This window comes from Corapipo altera, unplaced genomic scaffold (genome assembly GCF_003945725.1).
Source record: "Corapipo altera isolate COAL_440 unplaced genomic scaffold, ASM394572v1 343, whole genome shotgun sequence".
NCBI classification, from domain to species: domain Eukaryota; kingdom Metazoa; phylum Chordata; class Aves; order Passeriformes; family Pipridae; genus Corapipo; species Corapipo altera.
In genome coordinates this window covers 4,606,151-4,625,572 of record NW_020884913.1, presented here as the reverse complement: position 1 = coordinate 4,625,572, position 19,422 = coordinate 4,606,151, and the positions used below count along the sequence as shown (strand labels likewise).

Sequence of the window (19,422 nt, the reverse complement as noted above, 5' to 3'; positions counted from 1 at the left end):
TCTTTAGTTATTAGAATAGAAGCCTGACACTGTAGGAAACAGAAAATGTTTGCCTGCATTATGTTTCACATTATAAATGGTGCTTGTTCTTTGCCATACAAACAGGCTCCTTGAATAATTTTACGGTGTGCTGTTGAGAACTGTGCTGAACCATTTGCTAGTAAATCAGCATCTCTTACAGCAAACTCTCCATGCTTTGTCAGCCACTATACCTAGGGAATAAAATCTAATAAAGAAAAAATCCAAACATGGAACAGTTATGACTTATCTCCCTGAAAAATATGTGATGTTTTGAGTTTAGGAACCAAATATCTGAGACTTTTTGGGGCAGTGTCCACTACAAAAGCTTTGATGTACAGTAGAACGTGCAAAACATCTGCCTTTTTACTAAAAATCTGGTATTTGCAATAAAATATATTGACTAGTTACAGTTTTCCTCTCAGTTCTTGACTTTCAGGGAAGGTTCAGCTCCTGAAAGCAGCAACGGGAAGTTTCAGCTTTAGTTTCAGACTGTGATGGAATTTTAGTAACTTTAACCCTGAGAACTTTAAAAAGTAAAATAAAAAAATGAACCCCTTCTCCTTGATATTAAAGATTATGAGGAATGCTTTAAAGGTTGGAGGGGTTTTATTTGCTTTCTGGTCTTGGTGTGCTGGGTACAATCATATCCTACTTTCCAGCTTGTCTTCCCCAATTAATAGATGCATCAACTCTTTTTAAATTAGTATTTAAATTTTTTTAATGGCAGCTGAAATGTGTTGATTCCAGCAATAGCTAATATCAAGAGACTTGTCAGCTCTCCTATTTTATGGCAGCAGGGTGATTCTGTGGGGTCAACCTTTACTGCATTGCTTAGATCTACTTATAATTTTGCAAAAGAAAACTGATATTGGAAATAGCAAGGACTGAAACCAACACAGGGAAAATAAAGACAGGATCTGCCAAAAGCAGGAAAAATTCTGAAGTATTATCCCAGGCTTTTTCTTTGTTTTATAGTAAATGTTCTGAAAGGTTTGACATATGCTGTGGGATCCAAAGTACCTGAAAATGATGTTGGTATTGGCAGCTCTTTTCCACTGGGTCCCCAGTGTTTCTAGTGCCTGACAAACTAATGTCACATGAGCAGCAATTATTGTTGACATTTCTTAAGGCCAAGATGATGAACAGTGTGTGAACACTGAGAGCAAGCAGTCTATTCATAAAAACAAGAATTTGGCTGATTTTTTTTTTTTTTAAGTTGTTGTGGTCTTTGCTGGCCAACTTAGTTTTTGATTGAGTTCCTTGTCTGTGTTTGGATCAGAACAGGGAGTACAACCTTTCACACCTCCAAGTGTAATTGTTCCCAGGGCCTTGATCTCAGGTCTCAATTTTTCAGCACAATTTCCCTTGTCCCCTCTTCTCCCAGAGCATCTACTCGGTAGAAAAGTGAGATGTTTTAAATGGTGAGAAAGGATGTTTTTTGTTTTACAATAAAATACCCAAGCTTCTAGGCAGATCCTTGAGATGTTTGCTTGCTGGTTTGGCTTTTAAGGCTGGAACAGAAAGAATAGTGGAAAGACAGCCATGCATGGTATCCATAGGTCCAGTTATGCTGAAGGTCTTTGCTTTCTGCCTTTGTCCCACAGACCACTTTTAGTTACCTTCTGCATAGGAATATTTTTTCTTTTTGATTAAATTAGAGGAAAAACTGATCTTATGAAACTTGGCTGTTACTTTCTCTCTACTTTGTGATAAGGTGTGGCTTCCTTTGGGTGCTCAGTGTCTCCTGACAGAGCCATATGCCTGATTTAAAAAACTGGAGCCAGGTGTCTAAACGTGAGCACTACTGAAATATGAGGAGGAATGTGCAAAATATTTAATTCTAAGCTTTAGTTTGGTCTATTTCTACTGCAGTACATGATTAGAACAAAAACCTAAACAATTCATGGCAAGATGGAGTTCGTTAGCTCACAAAATGGGGTTGGAAATGTTGACAAATATATTTGTGGTGTTCCTGTATGATTGCTTCATTTCTGTTTGCAGGGCTCCTATATTGCAGCCTAATCCAAAGCACAGCATGACTCCTTCCTAGGACTAGTCCTTTCTATCATATCTCTCCCTCCCCCTAAATCCCTTCAATCAGCTTTCAGTAAAATAGAAAATAGGTTTTATTACTTATTAAAAGTTTTATAATGGAGGTCTGGCTTATCTTCCCTACCTTCTGTCACTGACAAACTTGGACCCACAACTGCCAGATATTTGTCCAAAAAATAGATTGAAACATTGTGGATTTTATGCTCTCAGTAACTTTACAACCTGGGAGAAGCTTCAAAGACCCCAAACCATCCAAACCAATAGTAGAAACTAGTTTAAAAGTTACAGATCACTGTGGCAACTCAAAAATACTGAATGCATGTGACTTGCAATTTTTTTCAGTTTTATCAGCTGGGTGAACCTGAGGTGACAATTTTGCTTTATTTCAGTGGCAGAATTTGACAATGTTAATCTGCAGTGTAATACTTGCTGTGTGACACTTCTGTGGTCGTGTTGTGGATTTTTCACATCACTGCACAGTGTTACACCAGTACAGGGAGTTCATCTGAAACACTTAAAATGAAATAACTGGAGGATCAGGTACCACGTGTGTGCTCCCAGGATCCTGGGCCGGGGCAGTCAGCCCAGACCCTGCTGCAGACACGACCCCCCTGGGTCACAACCCCCCTCACTGGTGCCTTCTCTACACCCTGCACTGAGCAACTGAGCTGTTGACAACTTCAGGTTTCCATCTGCATCCACATCCTGACTCTGAGGGTCCCCTGAGCGCCAGTCCTTGCATGATCTCACTTTAGGAGCTGCAATCTTTCCAAACCTCTTCCTGCAGCAGACTCTGGACTTCCCTGTCTGATGGTGCTTGCAGTGTTTTCTTCAGCCACAGATGAAATAATGTGTTTATGTTAAATTTCACTGGCATCCAATTTCTAGAACTGCCTTACAGTGGTTCAGTTCCCTCACACTTGTAGCACCTGTTCTTCCATTTGGTATAAACAATTAGTTGGTGCCGCGGGACTTTCTCTCAACTTTAGTGTGTTATGGGTTATAAAGTGAGCATTAGGGATGGAATATCCTGAGGTTTGTTCCCTCTCCAGATTAAAAAAAAAAAATATGAAAAAATCCCTCAATATGCAAGAAGGTGAAACATGAGCTGTGTGAACTTGTTAAACACATTTATTGAGTTCTTGACAGTAACCAAACACAGTGAATGACCATTATAAACAAGAAAAAAGGCATTTGCTTTTACTTGGTCAGCTCCTGCTTTATCTGTAAAGAAAAAATATCCCTTTCCACCACCAATTTACAGGATTGAGTGTTTGTCCCAATAATGGCTTCAGCAAGGAAAATGGCAATTTTAAACTGAGATATGTTTCAATTGCTTTCTGCTTCTGAGCCCAGTTCCTGTTAATGATGGACCATAAAGTGGAGTTAAAGTTATACCAGCTCTAAGTGCATTCCTAATTGTCATTAACTCACTTAAACTGGCTGCAAAAAGAAAAGGGAAGTTAAAAAAAAAAAAAAAAAGAAACCCAAAAGAAAACCACAAATTATGCAGCCACAAGTAGTAGAGGCTTATTATTTCAGAAAGGAAAAAATAAATCAAAGCAAGTTTACTAAATTAATTTGTTAAACACATTTATTGAGTTGTTAATAGTAACCAACACAACGTATGACCTGTTGTAAAACAAGAAACAGAAAATGGATCAATTCTGATTTTGTCAAATCCTACTACAGATATGTGACAGAGGGAAATATTTCAATTTCCTTTATATTCTGCAGTGATATATTTACAATACTTATCTCTCAAAGTCTGTCCCTTTTTTAATTAAATTAACAGAAAGATCATAACCTAGAAATAAGTTTCCTTTACAGTAGTCTTGTTCTGTCTTGTCAGGATCCATTAATGATAGTGAAATAATGAGAGCTTCCCAAGGATTACTTGGCACACAGAACACAACTCCACTTTGATGCTGTACCGAGCCACCTTTTTTCTTTCTTTTTTTTTTTTTTTTTTAATTTGGGGGGGGGGGAAAGAGGAAGAATTTCATATGTACAAAGGCTGAAAAGTCTTTCTTTGTGACTCTAAATTAGTTCAGGAAAATTGTAATCACATTTACTGTAATACTGTCTTTTTACTTTTTTTTGTGTTTTTTTTTTTTTTTTTTAATTTCCACCGATCATGTGAATGATTTTTGAGTTGAGTTTCCAGCATGGCAGCTCTTTTCCCACAGCACGTGCTGTTGTGAACCCAGAGAGTGAGGTTGGGTGCATTCCAGATGATGTCAGTTCCCAGCAGTAGCATTCCACTGAGGTTACAGATTCTGCCTGCTCTGTCTTACTTATTTGAGGAGCCATTCATTTACTGAAAGAGAAACAAAAACCATTAGGCTTCAGCAAACTCCAAATATGAAACTGGTTGGATTTAACAGAGTATTGGGCACTTAAAATGTCTTTAAAAAGCCAGGAGGTTCAGTTTCCTCCTCTTTCTGGAAAAGGATTAAATCTGAATGACTGTTTTTTTGAAGTGTTGTAACTCAGCCATTGCATCGCTGCTGAAAATGTGCTTTCTTTTCCAGCCTTCAGTACTGTTCCTTCATAACCATAATATTAATGCTGAGAAGGCACTTTTACACCATTATTTCAGGCAACACAACTGTGTGCACAGGCTAAAAGGTGCATGAGACACACTAAAGCCCAGCTGTGAGCTGCAGCTGTGGCAGTGTCAGGCTCTACCTGCAGGTGACTGAGTTGGTTCATTGTTTAATATCCATCGTGTGACACCACACTTCTCCATTTGAGTGCTTGCTAGGGTGGTGCACCTCTAAAGTGAAATATATTCTTTTGTTTGAGATCAGTTGCCACCAAGATTAGCTCATCCCCCTTTGTGGGTGGGCAAAACAGAGCAAAATGCACTTGGTAAAGTGAGAAGGCTTTAAAACGAGGCAAAAAACCTGTCCCATCTGCTTTTAAAAACACACTAGATGTCCCAGGCTTTTTTTCTTTGTCATGTTTCCTGCATGTTTCTGGGCATGTTTCCTCATCTGTTTCTGATATGTAATGTTTGACTGATACCATTGTTCCCCCAGATCTGGAGTTTTAAGTGTTTTTATTTGTGTGCTTTATGTGCTTTGATTTCTCGAAGAAAAGAGCTCAGTCTAGGCATAGAAAGGGTTATTCTGGAGGCAGAACCTACCTCTATACTGTAGTTTCTGTGCTCTATTGTTTGGACAATCTTTTCCCTGTAAACTAAAGTTGATGTTAGTTCGGATACATCGGTTGTTGAGAGGCTGGACTGGTCTGAAATTGTCACTCATGCTCAGAAATATCTGTGATGGCTGATTCTGGCTTAGCAGTCGTAAAGAATGCATCTGTACAAAATACAAAACAAGGGGGGGTTAGTGCTGGTCTTTCCTGCAAATGAAAAAACAACACAAAACACTATTAAATAGGACGGTTAATACGTGAAAGCAAAACAGAATTTCAGCAGTTTGCACTCAGAGGTGGGTTTGAAAGAGTTAAAACTGTTCCTTCTGTGGTCCTCTGCTTCTGAGCCCCATTTCAAACCAAAAGAACTAGTTTTGTGTGGAGTAAATGAAAATGGTATGAGGTATCCTTGGCTGAGCAGGAAACAAATGGAATCCACGGTACTGGATGGCAGCAGCTGGTGCAGGGAAAATGAACTTTATGAATGACAAGAGCTAATTTCCCAAGTTTTGTAGCTATTAGTGTAGCTTTCAGTCAAGAAGCCACAGTTTTGGCTGATGTTACTCAAGAAGCAGGTAGGGGCAGCCAGGATGGAAGGAAAACTGACAGTCCTGCTGCTGGAGTCATGAAATTAATGATGTTAAAAACGGAGATCCTCTGTCTCTTGACAGCTCCGTCATGATATTGTCTGTGCTGTGACTATTATTGTTCTTACAGCAGACTCTGGCCTCATTTTGGGATGGTTTTACAGATCAGAGGGAATTAGAGTCATCCCCTGTATCCAGCAGTGGTTGGTTGCAGGCAGCAGTGGTTCTTATGGTGACTGGGCCAAAGGCACATTAGTTGGGTAAAGTCAAGCAAAACCAGAGAGGTTAAGAAAGCTGCAATCTGTAAATGAGAACTCCTCAAAATATTTTGGTTTAAAATCATAAAAGGAAAATATTTTCCGTGTCAGCATACAATTTAAGAGGTTTGCTTATGGTATTTAATGCTTAAAAGGAGAAATCCAGTAGGTGGGCTTTATATACTGAAAATCTTTAACAACTTCCAGGGAAAACTCGAGCTGTGCCTTCGTTTTTCAGTCTGAGTACCCAATGTAATTAGTAACTATTCCACGAAATCAATTTGCAGCACTAATAATGGAGGATGTAACTAACCATTAAAGCATGACAAGGAGTAAGTATCATGAGATTATAACCCATAGGTAGTAGCACAGACTCTAGAAATTTTCTAATCCTTTTTTTGTACATCAGGGTTGCGACTAAAAACATTGCTTGTAGGAAAATATCCAGGTCCTGTGTTTGAAAAATACAGAATATTCAGCATGTTTGCCTGTGCTTCAGCTGTGTCCTTCTCCCAAATTACCCATTTAGAAAAGAAAAAAAGTGCTTTCTCTACATCCAGACAAAACTGGACAGAAGGAATATCACAAAAATAAAACATCTCAGGCTTTTTAAAGTCATCTTATCTACAATGTTAATACGATTTTAAATCCCAAAGTGATATTTAGGGTTGTTTTATTGTTCCTCATTTCATTTCTCAGGCCAGATTGCTTCTGCTGCATGCTTGGGGCAGGCAGATGGTGGTTTGAGTATTCCTTTGGGGTTCTGCTATGCAGGAGAGTAGGTTTTAGTTCAGCTCACAGCTCTGTAGGCACCTCACTGATGGAAACTCCGAAGAAGACTGTGATTGGTGTTAAATTTGCTGTTTTCTGATGTCAGGCCTTGGATTGTAAGCAAGTCGTACAGAAATGCAGTCTGAGACTTCTCTACTGGTGTGTTTCCTCAACAGTGTAATTTTGACTGTGAAATTGTCTTTTCTCTTGCATGATTTATCCAGCTTGTCTCTAATAGGGACTTCAGTATATCAATCTGTTTTTTCTGAAGGTATTTGCTGGGTCTATCCTGTCATTTTATTCTGTATCAGAAGGCATTAGCTGATTTTTATTCAAGGAGGCCCCAGATATTTTATCTCTATCCCATTAATGTGCTATCAACACAAATTTATTCTGACCTAAGAATGGCCTCTATTATAATTAATAACCTCAGTTATTTTAGTGCAACACTGCTATACTTGTTCTAGAATCCCCAAATAACTATTCACAGCATCACAGAATAATTTAGTTCGGAAGAGACTGCTGGAAACCACTTGGTTCAACCCCTCAGTAGGGCCCACCTCAAAGATACTGATGGAGCTCTAAACAGTTAATATTTCCATTTTGGAAAAAAAAACCCTTCAATGCTTTAGCAAACTGTATAAAATGCATGCAGAGATCCCTACAGCAAAAGGTTGAATCTATTTTTTTATGTAAAGCTATGAATATATGTTTAAAGTATTACTTTGTACCTATATTAAATTGAGTAATTTTTAAATTATTTTACCTGCATTCTTGTTATGTAGACAGGTTTGTTCATTATTATCCAGCTTGCTGTTTCATAGCAGGGTGGAATTGTCATTGACCCATCATATGTAATGAAACTAGATGTCTCTGGATAAAGTTCCTCAATATTAAGCCCCTGTAGTAAGTATGCATCATCTGGAGAATAAAGAAGGAAAACAATTGGGGTAAAACAAAAGCTTCACCAAAAAATATACAACCCTTCTGATGTATCCTTATTCCAGAACAAGATCTTTAGTTTTACTAAGGTGTGAGGTTTAACAAATGTACACATCTGAATGCTCCAGTTTGGACAAGAAAAAGCAACACAAAGTCACTAATCCTGCTTGGGTTGAGCTGCACCCCTGTGAGTTGAGCACAGGAATTCACAGGGAAACTCTGAATCTCATTTAAGAGCGGGAGTTAAAAGCTTCTTGAAGTTGCAGTTATTGATTGAGATGCAGCAGCCTTTGGAGAATGTGCACTTTCCATATTTTGGAATGATTAACAATTTTTGCTCCACAAAGCCTCGGGAAGGCCAAGAGTGTTAAAATTTAATTGCTCTTCAAGCACAGGAGGAAGTTAAGGTTAATGCATGATAATAAAGCTGCTCCATGGAGCCTGCTGGCCTTTCATGTGCACAGTGGGGATGAGTGCAGTGGGAGCTCACTGAGAATGCTAAAATTGGGGTGGAAAGTATTCCAGAAATACCAGGGTCCCTGCTTTTATTGTGAATCTCCTTGGGAATTAACGAGGTATCCCTCTGCAACAGAATTCACTCTGTGGATATGTACTAAAATATAATGAGATGTGGTTCTATCTTTCAAAATTCATCAAAGTCCCTCAGCCTTTTTTACCCCACGTGCACTGTTTCCCTTGGGCAACGCCGGCCCTACAACATTTTTGGCAGTGCTGTCAAAACTAAAACTCAGATTTCCCCGCCAAATCCTAGGCTGTAGGAGTTCTTCCATAGGAAATACTCTGGGATATACATGCTTTATTGCTTATACACTGCTGCTAGTGTGTGTCTCAGAGAAAGCTGGGGTGGTTACGAGCTGTAACCTCCTGAGATCTCTTTGCACACTTTCACTCGTGTGTATTGTCTTCAATTCGGTTCATTTGCAGAGTGAGCACTAAAATATAGGCAAGGAAAGCTGCATATTGAGGTGTATTTCCCCTTTCAGTGCACAAGATGAGCTGGTCTTGATTTGCAGAGAAAGGAAGTTTATAAAAAAAAAAAAAAGAAAGAGTAATTTAACCTGAATTTAACATATTATAGCTGAAGGACAAAACTTAGATGGGCAAAAGACTTGTCTCCCACAGTCTAATGGAAAAATAAAAAAGGACTGCAGACTACTGTTTCGGGCAACAGAAAATCAAAGAACACAGGCAAAGCAAATGTGACCTTGTTTTTTATTTTAACACAGTGCAGTCAGCATGGTACAGGGTTCTGGGGTAGCAATATCAGCAGCTACAGCATCAGTTAAAGTGTCAAGGTGAGAGTGTAACTTTTCTGCCTCATTGACCAGTGCCTTACAGTTATTTCATATTTTAAACATGTTTGTTATTTTACAGAATAAAATCTTGGCCTGTGTGCCCTGGTGTTTGTCTGCCACGTTCTTGCAGCTCAAGTGTGATGGCAGTGCTGGCTGGATCCTCAGGCAGAGGGGCAAGTGCTCTTAGTGTCTGCCTAGAAGTGGCTGTCACCTTTTTTAACATGCTCAGTCTTCACTGGCCCATGGCCTGTGATAGTCTTTCTAAACCCAAATTTTCTAGACAGAAGTGTGAAATCAGAGTCAAAATGCAGCTCAGCTTGAACAGCTAGAGCTGACTGAATACACCTGTGTCCTATTCATTAAAAACATCATTTGCAGTGCACTGGTAACTTTGCTAGAATTGCATCAGAAGAGAATTAATGCATTTTTTTTTTCATGCCAGTTTTCAATGAGTCATCAGACACTTCTCCCTTTCCCACATGAACATCCTGTTCATCATTTATGAACCATGGAGAGTGGTGTGTTAGCTCCAAATGGCACAGAGTCAGGCAGAATAGATTGTTGCAACCTCCAAGGACCAAATCTGCTTTCTCACCATCGTAGTGGCTTCGGTTGGGCTAAAATGATTTAAACCAGGTAGAATTTGCCCTGAATGTTTACTAGGAGATGGAAATCTAATTGAAGATTAATACAGATGAGGTATATTGAAATGGAAAACTGGAGGTAAGTATCACTTCAGGAAGAGTGGAAGATAGGGGTGAATGAAATAAGAGTTTGTCCAAGTAACAGCAGCATTTATTAATGCCTGTATATAGGTTATATTCCCATGGGAAGTCAGATGATTCCATGAGAAAATATTTTAGAATAAGGATTTGGTTATCAACACTTTCCCCATGAACAGATCTGCCTTTTCCCCACATCCTGATAAAAGTTTCCCATTCTAGAACTGAAAACAGAATTGGTGGGTTGGCATTAAAACCACACTGCAGCACTTCAAAGTCTTGTCTTATATTTATTGCAAATATGTAGTACAAAATGGTCAAAATCATCCCATGTGATGTCTTGCCAGTGATAAACTTCTTTTAATAAACCCATCCAGCATTTACTAGATTCTCAGCATCATTCCTGTCTACAGCCCACAATCTGTTTATCTTGATCTGCTGCTGCCTTAGGGTGATTCCTGAACCCATGAACTCTTCTCTATACAAATTAGATTTCATTAGGTTTTGTATTCATTTACATAAAGGCCTTGACTCTGACAATTTACTTAGCAAATGATGGAAATCCTTTTATCCCTAGGTTTATAACAGGCATGTGGGGTCAGTTTTCATAGCAAATTCTCTGTATGTTCTCTGTAAAACAATACTATTTACCAGGAATACATTGTTTACTGAGTGAAGGAAGGGACATTTGATTTTGAAGTTCATATCATGATAACCCAGAAAAGGACCTATGTCAGATTTACAGGATAAGAATGTAGAGATCCTCAGCTTTTTAATCCTGAAGCAGAGTTTCCCTGCCAGCCTTCCCCAGTCTCTTGGACCTGGGCTGACAGGGAGTCATTCTGAACACCCAAGGTGTTCCCACCCTTGGGGATCTGCCTGGGGAGTGCTGAGCCTTTACTGCTTGTGACAGGAGCTGCAGGAACTCAGTCTGTCAGAGAACATGCTGAAACATGAACCTGGAAAAATTATTATTATTTTATTTTTCCAGATTTTTTTTTCCCCCCAGAAATCTGCATCTTAAGATTTTCAGGATAGTCTCTTAAAATCAGAATACTTTATTCACTTGTATATTATCTCTAAAATAACTGAAGACTGAATCTGAGGAAATTCAGAATTTTATAGCTTTTCTGCCTAGCTGAACGTGTGGCAGTATTTTGGAGGAGAACAAGCCCAAATTTTCATATGGAATTTTAGGAACCCAACGTTGCCTTTTTTCCAGTGTTAAGCACACACTGGATGAAAGCTCACATAGCATAACTGTTTTGAAAGAAAGCTAACTTATCCCCTTGAATGGCACACTTAAAGAGGAATAACAAAGCTGTTTTTCTTTAGAGATATTCACTTAGCTTCTGACTAAAGCATGCTTGAAAGAACCCTTGTTTCAACCAGCTCACAGTAGATCCTTTGGGCTGCGATAAGAGAATAAAATAAGCATTTAAAACCTGCTTAAAAATTCCTTGGGGTCCACTTTACTTCACTGTAGCCATTAATATCTAAGGGTAAAAATTTCCCTTGTAATGCATTTTGCCCATGGAAATTTCACGTGGCAGCAAAGACAGCTCTTAATTTTGTTGCTGCTCTTTGAAAAAAGTACTCTATTTATATTATAAGCTGTCCTGACTCTCAACCAATGCTCCACTCATCATTCCCTCCATGCTCCTGTTGAGCACTGGGCCTGGTCATTTTGTCAGCACCGTGCTGAATATTGACTTCAGGAGTGGACCCCTAAAGCACAACCTGAAAAGCTCCAGCAGCTAAAGGCAGAATAGAAATCCTTGCAATGTAAGAGGTAAAATTAGTTTTCAGCAATGATGCTATAATCCATCATGCAAGACAACTGCAAAATTACTTTCAATAACACTTTCGCGTTCCCAATTTACACTAAAAATTCCCAGTCAATACTTGTTACTACAGTAAGCAACCCAATGCCCTGCAGAATATCATGTGCATTGTATCTACAAAGGGTTTCATTTTAACAGATAAACTTGTTACCGAAAACAGTGGTTAAAAATTAAAACAGTTAATCATTGATTTTGCAACCTTATGTTACGTGTTAGTCTTCATGCAAAATTTCATTTAGCAAACCCAAATGAGGTGTGATGGGAACAGTATTTTTCTTGTAAGGAGACAAAACAAGCAATGAAGGGTTGTAGGATGCTGACAGCTCCAGAGAGGAGGAGTGCCCTCTTGTAAGTGCAGCATACAAATGAAATATTTGGTGCTTGGCTGCTGCTGTGGGTGATGGTTCCAGGCTCACACAGGCAAAAAGAGAGATGCTGCAGGTGCCTTCCTGCCCTGTGGAGCTGTATGTCCCTAATCACAGCCTGTCCGCTGCAGCACAGACCAGGCTGTGACACACATGGAATGTGTGAGGTACAGCTGCTGTGCTGGGAAACACAGAGTAGCAGCCTTCTCTTACTCAGTGTGTAAGACCCAGCAGTGTCTGTTTGCTGGGAACAGCAGCTTCTGCAGTGGCACAGTCAGGGAACTTCTGGCTGGTCCACAGACTGAATCTGGGAATGCGGAATTTGCCAGTGAAAGAGCTGGAAAAAGCACAGTAATGTCCTGTCTCCAGGATGCTGCAGTGGCAGCACTGGTAGGCAGGAAGCTCTTAGAGAACAGCATTGCTGTGTTTTTCCAAGGAATCAAGACAGGCAGTTGAAAAATAGGGCTAATCTCTTGCTTCCATGCAGAGAAGATGACATTTTATACTGATGGAACAATCTGTAAGAAACATTCTGAGGGGAACCCTCTGTTGCCTGTCTTTCCATAGTTCTGTGGAGAACTGAGTTTTATCATTATAAAAGCACCTTATTTGGACCAAAGATATAACAAGATTTGTTAACTGTCAGGTAAAATCAGAGAAACATCAGTGGGATGAAAGGTGTGTGTGTTGTAGGACAGGAGAAGTAACTATGAGTTTTTTCAGTTTGCTGTGTACTTTCTAAAAGTTAATTTCTGGTATTGTTGAACTTATTGACTTAATGGCAGTTCAGAATTCAAGTGAATATTTGACAAAGGGAATGAGATTTTCAGGATTAAGAGGTTTAATTTGTTGCATTGAGATACATGTATTTTTCATTGCTTTCTCTAAATTATCCTAATTAAGCTCTAGATAACCAAAAGGTCAATAGACTAACATGGAATTATAGGGCATCATCAATTAAAGGCTTTCCAAATGTGAATACAACAAATATACAAGCTATGTTAACAACCTCTTTCTATATCCATTAAATGCAGCAATAATTGAATAGGAATGTCATAACTTTTCTGTACAAAAAGAAAAGATTGATGAATACTAAATCCACAGTTAAAGATGCACCATCTAGACACAACTTGATTTGATATGATCCAGGCTGCTCTGCATGTCCCTTTTATTGCTAACAGTGGGCAGTTTCTCCTGAGCATCCTGTGTGAATACAGTATGTGTATGTGCCAAACACAATTTCATTAATCTATTGCTTCTTCAGACATAAAATAGACTTTGAAGTTCAGAATTCCCTTGATAAAATGATGACCTAACTGGATTTTTCACCTTCCTGAGTTTATCATGCAGAGTTGCTGGCAACACAAACTTAGAACTTTTGCCCATGACCAAGTACCTTCTGTTTCAGTGGATCACTAAATCCAGTATTTGGTACAGAAATCATGCAGCTTTTAACCAGAGGAAATGAAAAGAAACTTACTTTTATACGTTATTCTCGTTATGGTGTCTCTGTTAAGCATACGATTTAGAAATGGATTTGATGATTCAGATACCTACAGAAGAGAAAATGAAACAATGGCAAAGCCTTCTTACAAACATTTCCTTTCCATGCTCACTCCTGACACTCCTCCAAATTGGATCTGCCTTTTTTTCCACCCCCCGCTCTCATGGGAAGAGGAAATAATTACTTAGTTGTTTTTCTAAGAAAGCTTGATAGAAAGTTGGTATCCAAAAATAAATCCCCCAAAAACAGGGATGGGAGAACAGGGTGAATAGAAATTGATGCCTGAATAAAACCATGAGCACAGGGGTTTTTTTTCTCCAGCAGCTGTGATGGGATTTGCAGGTGGTTGGTATAATTAGGCAGGATTTTCATATAGTATTCTATTATTTTTCTATTTATTGATAAATGTAATTTCCTTGTAGCAGACTATTTCAAATGAAAGCTGTCTTCCTTTGTTTTACACGTGGGTAACATATGAGGGAACACTTCATGTTCAGGTGGAACTTCCTGTCCATCAGTTTCTCCCTCTTTTCCTTTAGTCCTATTGCTCATCAGCACCAAGCAAATCTTAGTCCATCCTCTGACCCTCCCTTCAGATACTTCTAGACATTGAAAAGATTCCCTCTGTCTTCTCTTTTCCAGGCTACTTTCAAACCTTGCTTCAATTTTCCCCCTTTTCATGAATTCAAGTCACATTGTTGGGTCATGATGCAATACACTTTGGATAAAAAAAGAAAAGGTAGCCTAAATATCTTTCTTAGATATTAGACCTGTGTGAAAATTGCCCTTTTATATCTAATTATTCAATATGCTCTGTGAAATGCACATTTTAATTCTGAGGTCAATGTTTTGTCAGGAGCTTTATGAAATGGGATTAGAGTACTAAAGGGAAATAACAGATATCCAATATGTGAGGTGTGATGATGGAAGTTATTTCTTTCAGCATGAAGCACTTATTCAGAAGTACATGCTTTTTTAGACTGATTAAACATATACATAATGGCAGATTATTAACAACATTTTGAGGAGGGAACTTCATATAAAATCAGAGAAAAGGTTTCTCCAATGTAATTAGAGAGGTTTGAGTAGATTATGAAGTCTTGAGTTCACTGCTAGATCACTGTAAGTTATAGAATTAACTATGTCTTGAATGCAACAGGTTGGAGACTACAAGATGACAAAAATTCATGTCTTTCTAGCTCTGTGAAATGCAAGATATTAAAAGTCAGATTTTTAGTGTTCTTTGAGTTTGGACAGTTTAAGAGGTTTCAAACAACATTATGAGAAAAACTGATTTTGCTGACTTTGAAAGACCAACTTGTGTCGAAAGAGCAAACTCCCTCCTGCTCAGCACCTCAACCTGCTAGGAGAGATTTACCTTTAACTGAATGAATAACATTTCATGATGAAACACCAAATCTGCAAAGCCAGTAACATTTGTCATAGCCATTAAAGTGTTATGAGTGATGTTTATGATGTCAGGGTTTTTTTTTCTCCTCCCTTATCCCTTTTAATTTCCCTCACATTGCAAATACTTTGGAGCAGAGATGGTGTGCTCAGTTCAGGACAGTGCTGCCTCTGGATTCCAGATCAGAGCCTTTAGGCATTGCTAGACTATAAGGAAGAGTCTAACTCCTACATTTACAGTTCAGAGAAAAGAAGCCTACTGTCTATATATTAGGAGCCAATAACACTGAACACTTACTTTCATGAATATGGAAACTACCACCAACCCATTAGGGCTCTTTGCAGCTTCTGTGACATTCGTGTACAGCTCGTGGTTATAGTGGATCAGCTGAACCTGGAAAACAGGGAAGTCAAAGATCACAATTAACCAGCAGCAAATCACAGCATCCAGTGTTTGTAAATACTCTCCATACACCCCTTGGTTTGTATCACGATCCCATCCATGCTGAGGGTATGTTATAACAGTGTGATTTTTCAGGCATTTGCAGCATGCCTGATTTTAATAATTTCAGTCACCATCTGGCTCCAGCTGGCACAGCACCAGCATGTTTTCTTCTAAATTGCCAGTAAGTGAATTTACCCACATCCAGTTATGAATTGCACTGCAGGGGTTGACATCATTTCCCTGTTCCAACAGCACATGCCATAGGCACCAAGTAATCTCTACTTTTCAGCCTCAAGCCAAACACAGAGGAGTCAGGGGTTGAAATATCTGAAGAAACATATGGGATATGGGTTTGGAACTGTTAAAACCAGCACTTGCAGAATTCAAGATACTAATATTCATTGGTCCCAGATTTTACAAATTTGGTTATAAAGGCTCCTACAGTTAGGCACTCACTGTATTATTGTTAACCAGTTTCTCCTTAGCTCCTACAGTTTCCCTTTTGCTTTTCAGTTTTATGATTTGCTGGAACTTTTAAATTATGAAGGTACAGTTCTTCTCTCTCTATATATATATGTAAATGTCTTACCCAGAACAGAAGCATGGTATTTGGCTCGTCTGGGATCACTGGACACAGTTACCATTTACATTGCAATTTGTAACCATTTTTTAAAAAAAATAAATTAACAACTTCAATGAATTCTTGAGGCTGTTAAGTACTTCTAAATAGCTGAAAGGCTAGTCAGCTTTATTTCACCCAAAGATCTCAGTTTTCAGATGCCAATTAGAAATTGGCATTTTTTTAAGGCAAGCAAACAAACCAAACTGGAAGGAAAACCAAAAAATAAAAATGTCAAAGGAGCCAATGGAGTTCTCTACTAAATTCTGACAGCCAGAATGCAGGACAAATAAAGGTCTCATGAAGAACTAATGAGAGCATTTGCTCTACAGCACAGAGAGGTTATAAGGCTCATTAGTCATCACTTTGTGGTACTAGTGAACTTTGATAACATCGCAGTTCTGGGGACTGTGCTCTCACTGAAATTTTTAGGTTTAGTAATATATTTTTCTTTTTTGTACAACTCTTCACTCTGGCAACCAAACTAGCTTGTGACTTATCAAGGAAACAAGTGATGAAATCTGCTTTAGACTAAAATTCCTCCTGTACAAAGTCCCAGAATAACAATGAATTAGCTAAACTCATTTTATATAACAAACCAAAATGCTGAGTGCAGGAATGGGTAAAAAGCAAGGAACAGATTCTTCTTCTACCCATGGGTCAGTATCAAACTCTCATTTTTACTGATGGGGCTTACAGAGATAAAGCCCCTCAAGTGTGTGTGTGTATATATATATATATATATATACGTAACCACATACAGGCCAGACAAAGATCTCCATGCTGAATGAAGAGAGGCTTTTTTTCTTCTCAAATCTGTCACTTTCTCTGTGTTAGAATTGTATCCTTCTTCCCTGCACCTAAATTAATTTTAAAGCTGTTTCCATGGCACCATGGTTAAGTTCATTAGGTTTGTCTTTTTTTACAAAAAGGTTGACCATGTAAGGGGATATTATTTTCAAAGTTTCTCATATGAAACAGGCTTATTTAGAAAGGTACAAATGAACAAAGGTGTCTGAAATACAGAATATTACAGGAAAAAAATATAATTCAGTGTTAATTTCTTCTTTGGAGAATAATTTTTTTAAAGTGCCTAAAATCCCTGTAAGCTTGTGGTCTGTATAAAATATCACTGGAGTCTTTCATGAATGTGAAGCTCCACATAACTAAAATTGTTCACATGTGAAAATCTCACTTTTCAAATGATGACATTGTATTTAAAGCAAAGCACAACAGGAGCAGACTTGCAATGCTGAAAGTACCCCTTGAGTCTAGTTTGAGTTTCAGGGCTCAAACACTATCCTGAATCTTGTTATAAGCTATTGATTTTCTTGGGAAGATTCCCCCTTTAAGATTAATTTGCTACAGAACAACTGATAGCTCTTTGTTTTCCTGCAGCTACAGAAGTTCTATTTTTCAGGAAGAAGAAGAGAATTAAGATTAATTACTCTCTTTTAGCTGACGAAAAACCAGAATGTGCCCTTGTTCCATCACCCAAGAACGTGCACACTGAACCTGCAGCAGGCACAGCACTTTTCAGCCTCTTGAGGTTGGTGGTGCTGGGGAGGAGCAGGAGCTGGTGACAGTCTGTGAGCTCTGCCTTTGGGGCAAAATAATAGAGATGGGCTCAGAGTATGGCTCATGTTCTGACCACTCCAGGGAAAACACCTAACTCCCCTTCCCAACATGTGTGCATGTGTGTTTATTATGGTAATAACCTGTTCTTTGCCTGTGCTTTGGTGAAGCTCAGCCCTGGGCTCACAGGATCGTGCTGGTTGTACTGGTTTTGGCACTCGATGTGTGCTGCTGTTTCTTGATCCCTCACCTGGGTGAAATGTGCATCCTTGGGCAGAGCTGGGAGTGGGACATTTTCTGTGTGGCATTTGGCTGAGGCTCTCTGGCCAAAGGACAGGCTTTGCTGTTGATGGTGATAGGTGCCAAAAATTCCGGGGCCTTTTTTTCAGCAAGGTTTTAGCAATTTTTTAACTTGGACAAAGACCCTCTGAATTACAGAATTTGTGTGCATGTGTAACCCCTTTATGAACATTAGATCACTGTCAGTAGTTCTGCTGCAGCAAGACATGCAGTGATATAAACCAGAGGGAATTTAGAGTATCACAATACTTTACACACAGATGTAAATAGTTCTCTTGGGAGTAATAGAATACCCTTTATTCTCACTCGAAGTGCTATAATTGAGTGCATAAACATTTTGATTTGTAAATGACAAGGGAGGTAAAGCATGAAGTAAATGGCAGCAGGGAACAGCTCATCTGTAACCATAATATTTGTATAATGCTGTGCTACCTGATAAACTGTTGGGATACCTGATTGAGAACAAGCAAAAAGTATGTTTCCAGCACAGCAGGGAACAAAAGCAAATGAAATTGCCCAAGAAGACAAGTTAAATGTTTGTTTTGATTCAGAGTCCCTGCAAGAAGTGTCTAAGATCTCATTAAAGAAAGAAAATTATACATTTTTGTTTATCCAAAGTTTAATAAAAACAGCAAAAGAAATGTAGTTTCTGCATGGTGGGTGTCCAGTGAGGAAAATAATTTTACTGAGTTAAAAGCTATTAATAACAACAATTGCTATTCCAGTGTTAAAATATTGCTCTTACGATATTTTGTATTTACTCAGGTCTTGTAAAACCCTTTGGAAAGAGCAGTAAGGTGGTATCACCCAAGAGTTATTTATGGTATTAATTTAGTGGATACGAACAGGTATGAGATCTGGGCAATTTGTGTGACCAACAAAATTTATTTACATTTGTGCTAAATTAAATTAAATGTACCTCCTGCTTCGTGCAAAGGTCCAGCCCCAGCTGTGAGAACAAGCACAGGGCTCCTCGGAACCTGAGCTCCTGATTTGTCTTGTTTTCTTGGACCAACACCTGGCAGTGATGCAGGGAAACTTCCCTGTCTTTGTAGTGATAGTCTTTGAAGAATAAACTCCTACTCACAGTCACATACTCTGCCGTGAAATGTTAGGATTTAACAAAGTGATCTTACCCACATCCTGATTAAATAATCCACAGATCTACCTGCCAGTTATTCTTTATTTATGAGCCCACAGCAGAGAGGTGCTCTGACTCTGTTAGTAAATTGGTAACATCAATTGTACATGACCATCTATACTCCCAGCAGTTTACTTGGCATTTTAGCAGACTACTGTGGTTTTAAGATTAAACTTGGTTAAAAATATTAACTTTGTTATATTAAACTGTGGAGAAAAGCAAAAAAACCTGTTGTTTGAAATGATTTTATATCTCTGAATCTCTTTGATGTTCTATTAAATCTGAAGTTATTTAAGCTGTTGCTGACAAATGTGGTTTGTGTTTTGTTTAGTTTTGGGGTTTTTTACTGCTTTTGAGAGTTATTTTGTGATTTAGAGGAAATGTATATAAGC

General features: G+C 38.6%; 1 protein-coding gene across 1 annotated transcript in view; it reads right to left on the bottom strand.

Moving 5' to 3' along the window:
• Positions 1–3,186: 3,186 nt before the first annotated feature.
• Positions 3,187–19,422, bottom strand: part of CA10 (carbonic anhydrase 10) — a 187,071-nt gene continuing 170,835 nt past the window's right edge. Inside the window, exons 6-10 of the mRNA XM_027654531.1 lie at positions 15,249–15,344; positions 13,520–13,592; positions 7,617–7,771; positions 5,225–5,399; positions 3,187–4,393 (exon numbers count right to left, since the gene is read on the bottom strand). Of these exons, the coding sequence (XP_027510332.1) occupies positions 4,371–4,393; positions 5,225–5,399; positions 7,617–7,771; positions 13,520–13,592; positions 15,249–15,344 (522 nt within the window). The 3' untranslated portion in view covers positions 3,187–4,370. The remainder of the gene's footprint in view (positions 4,394–5,224; positions 5,400–7,616; positions 7,772–13,519; positions 13,593–15,248; positions 15,345–19,422) is intronic.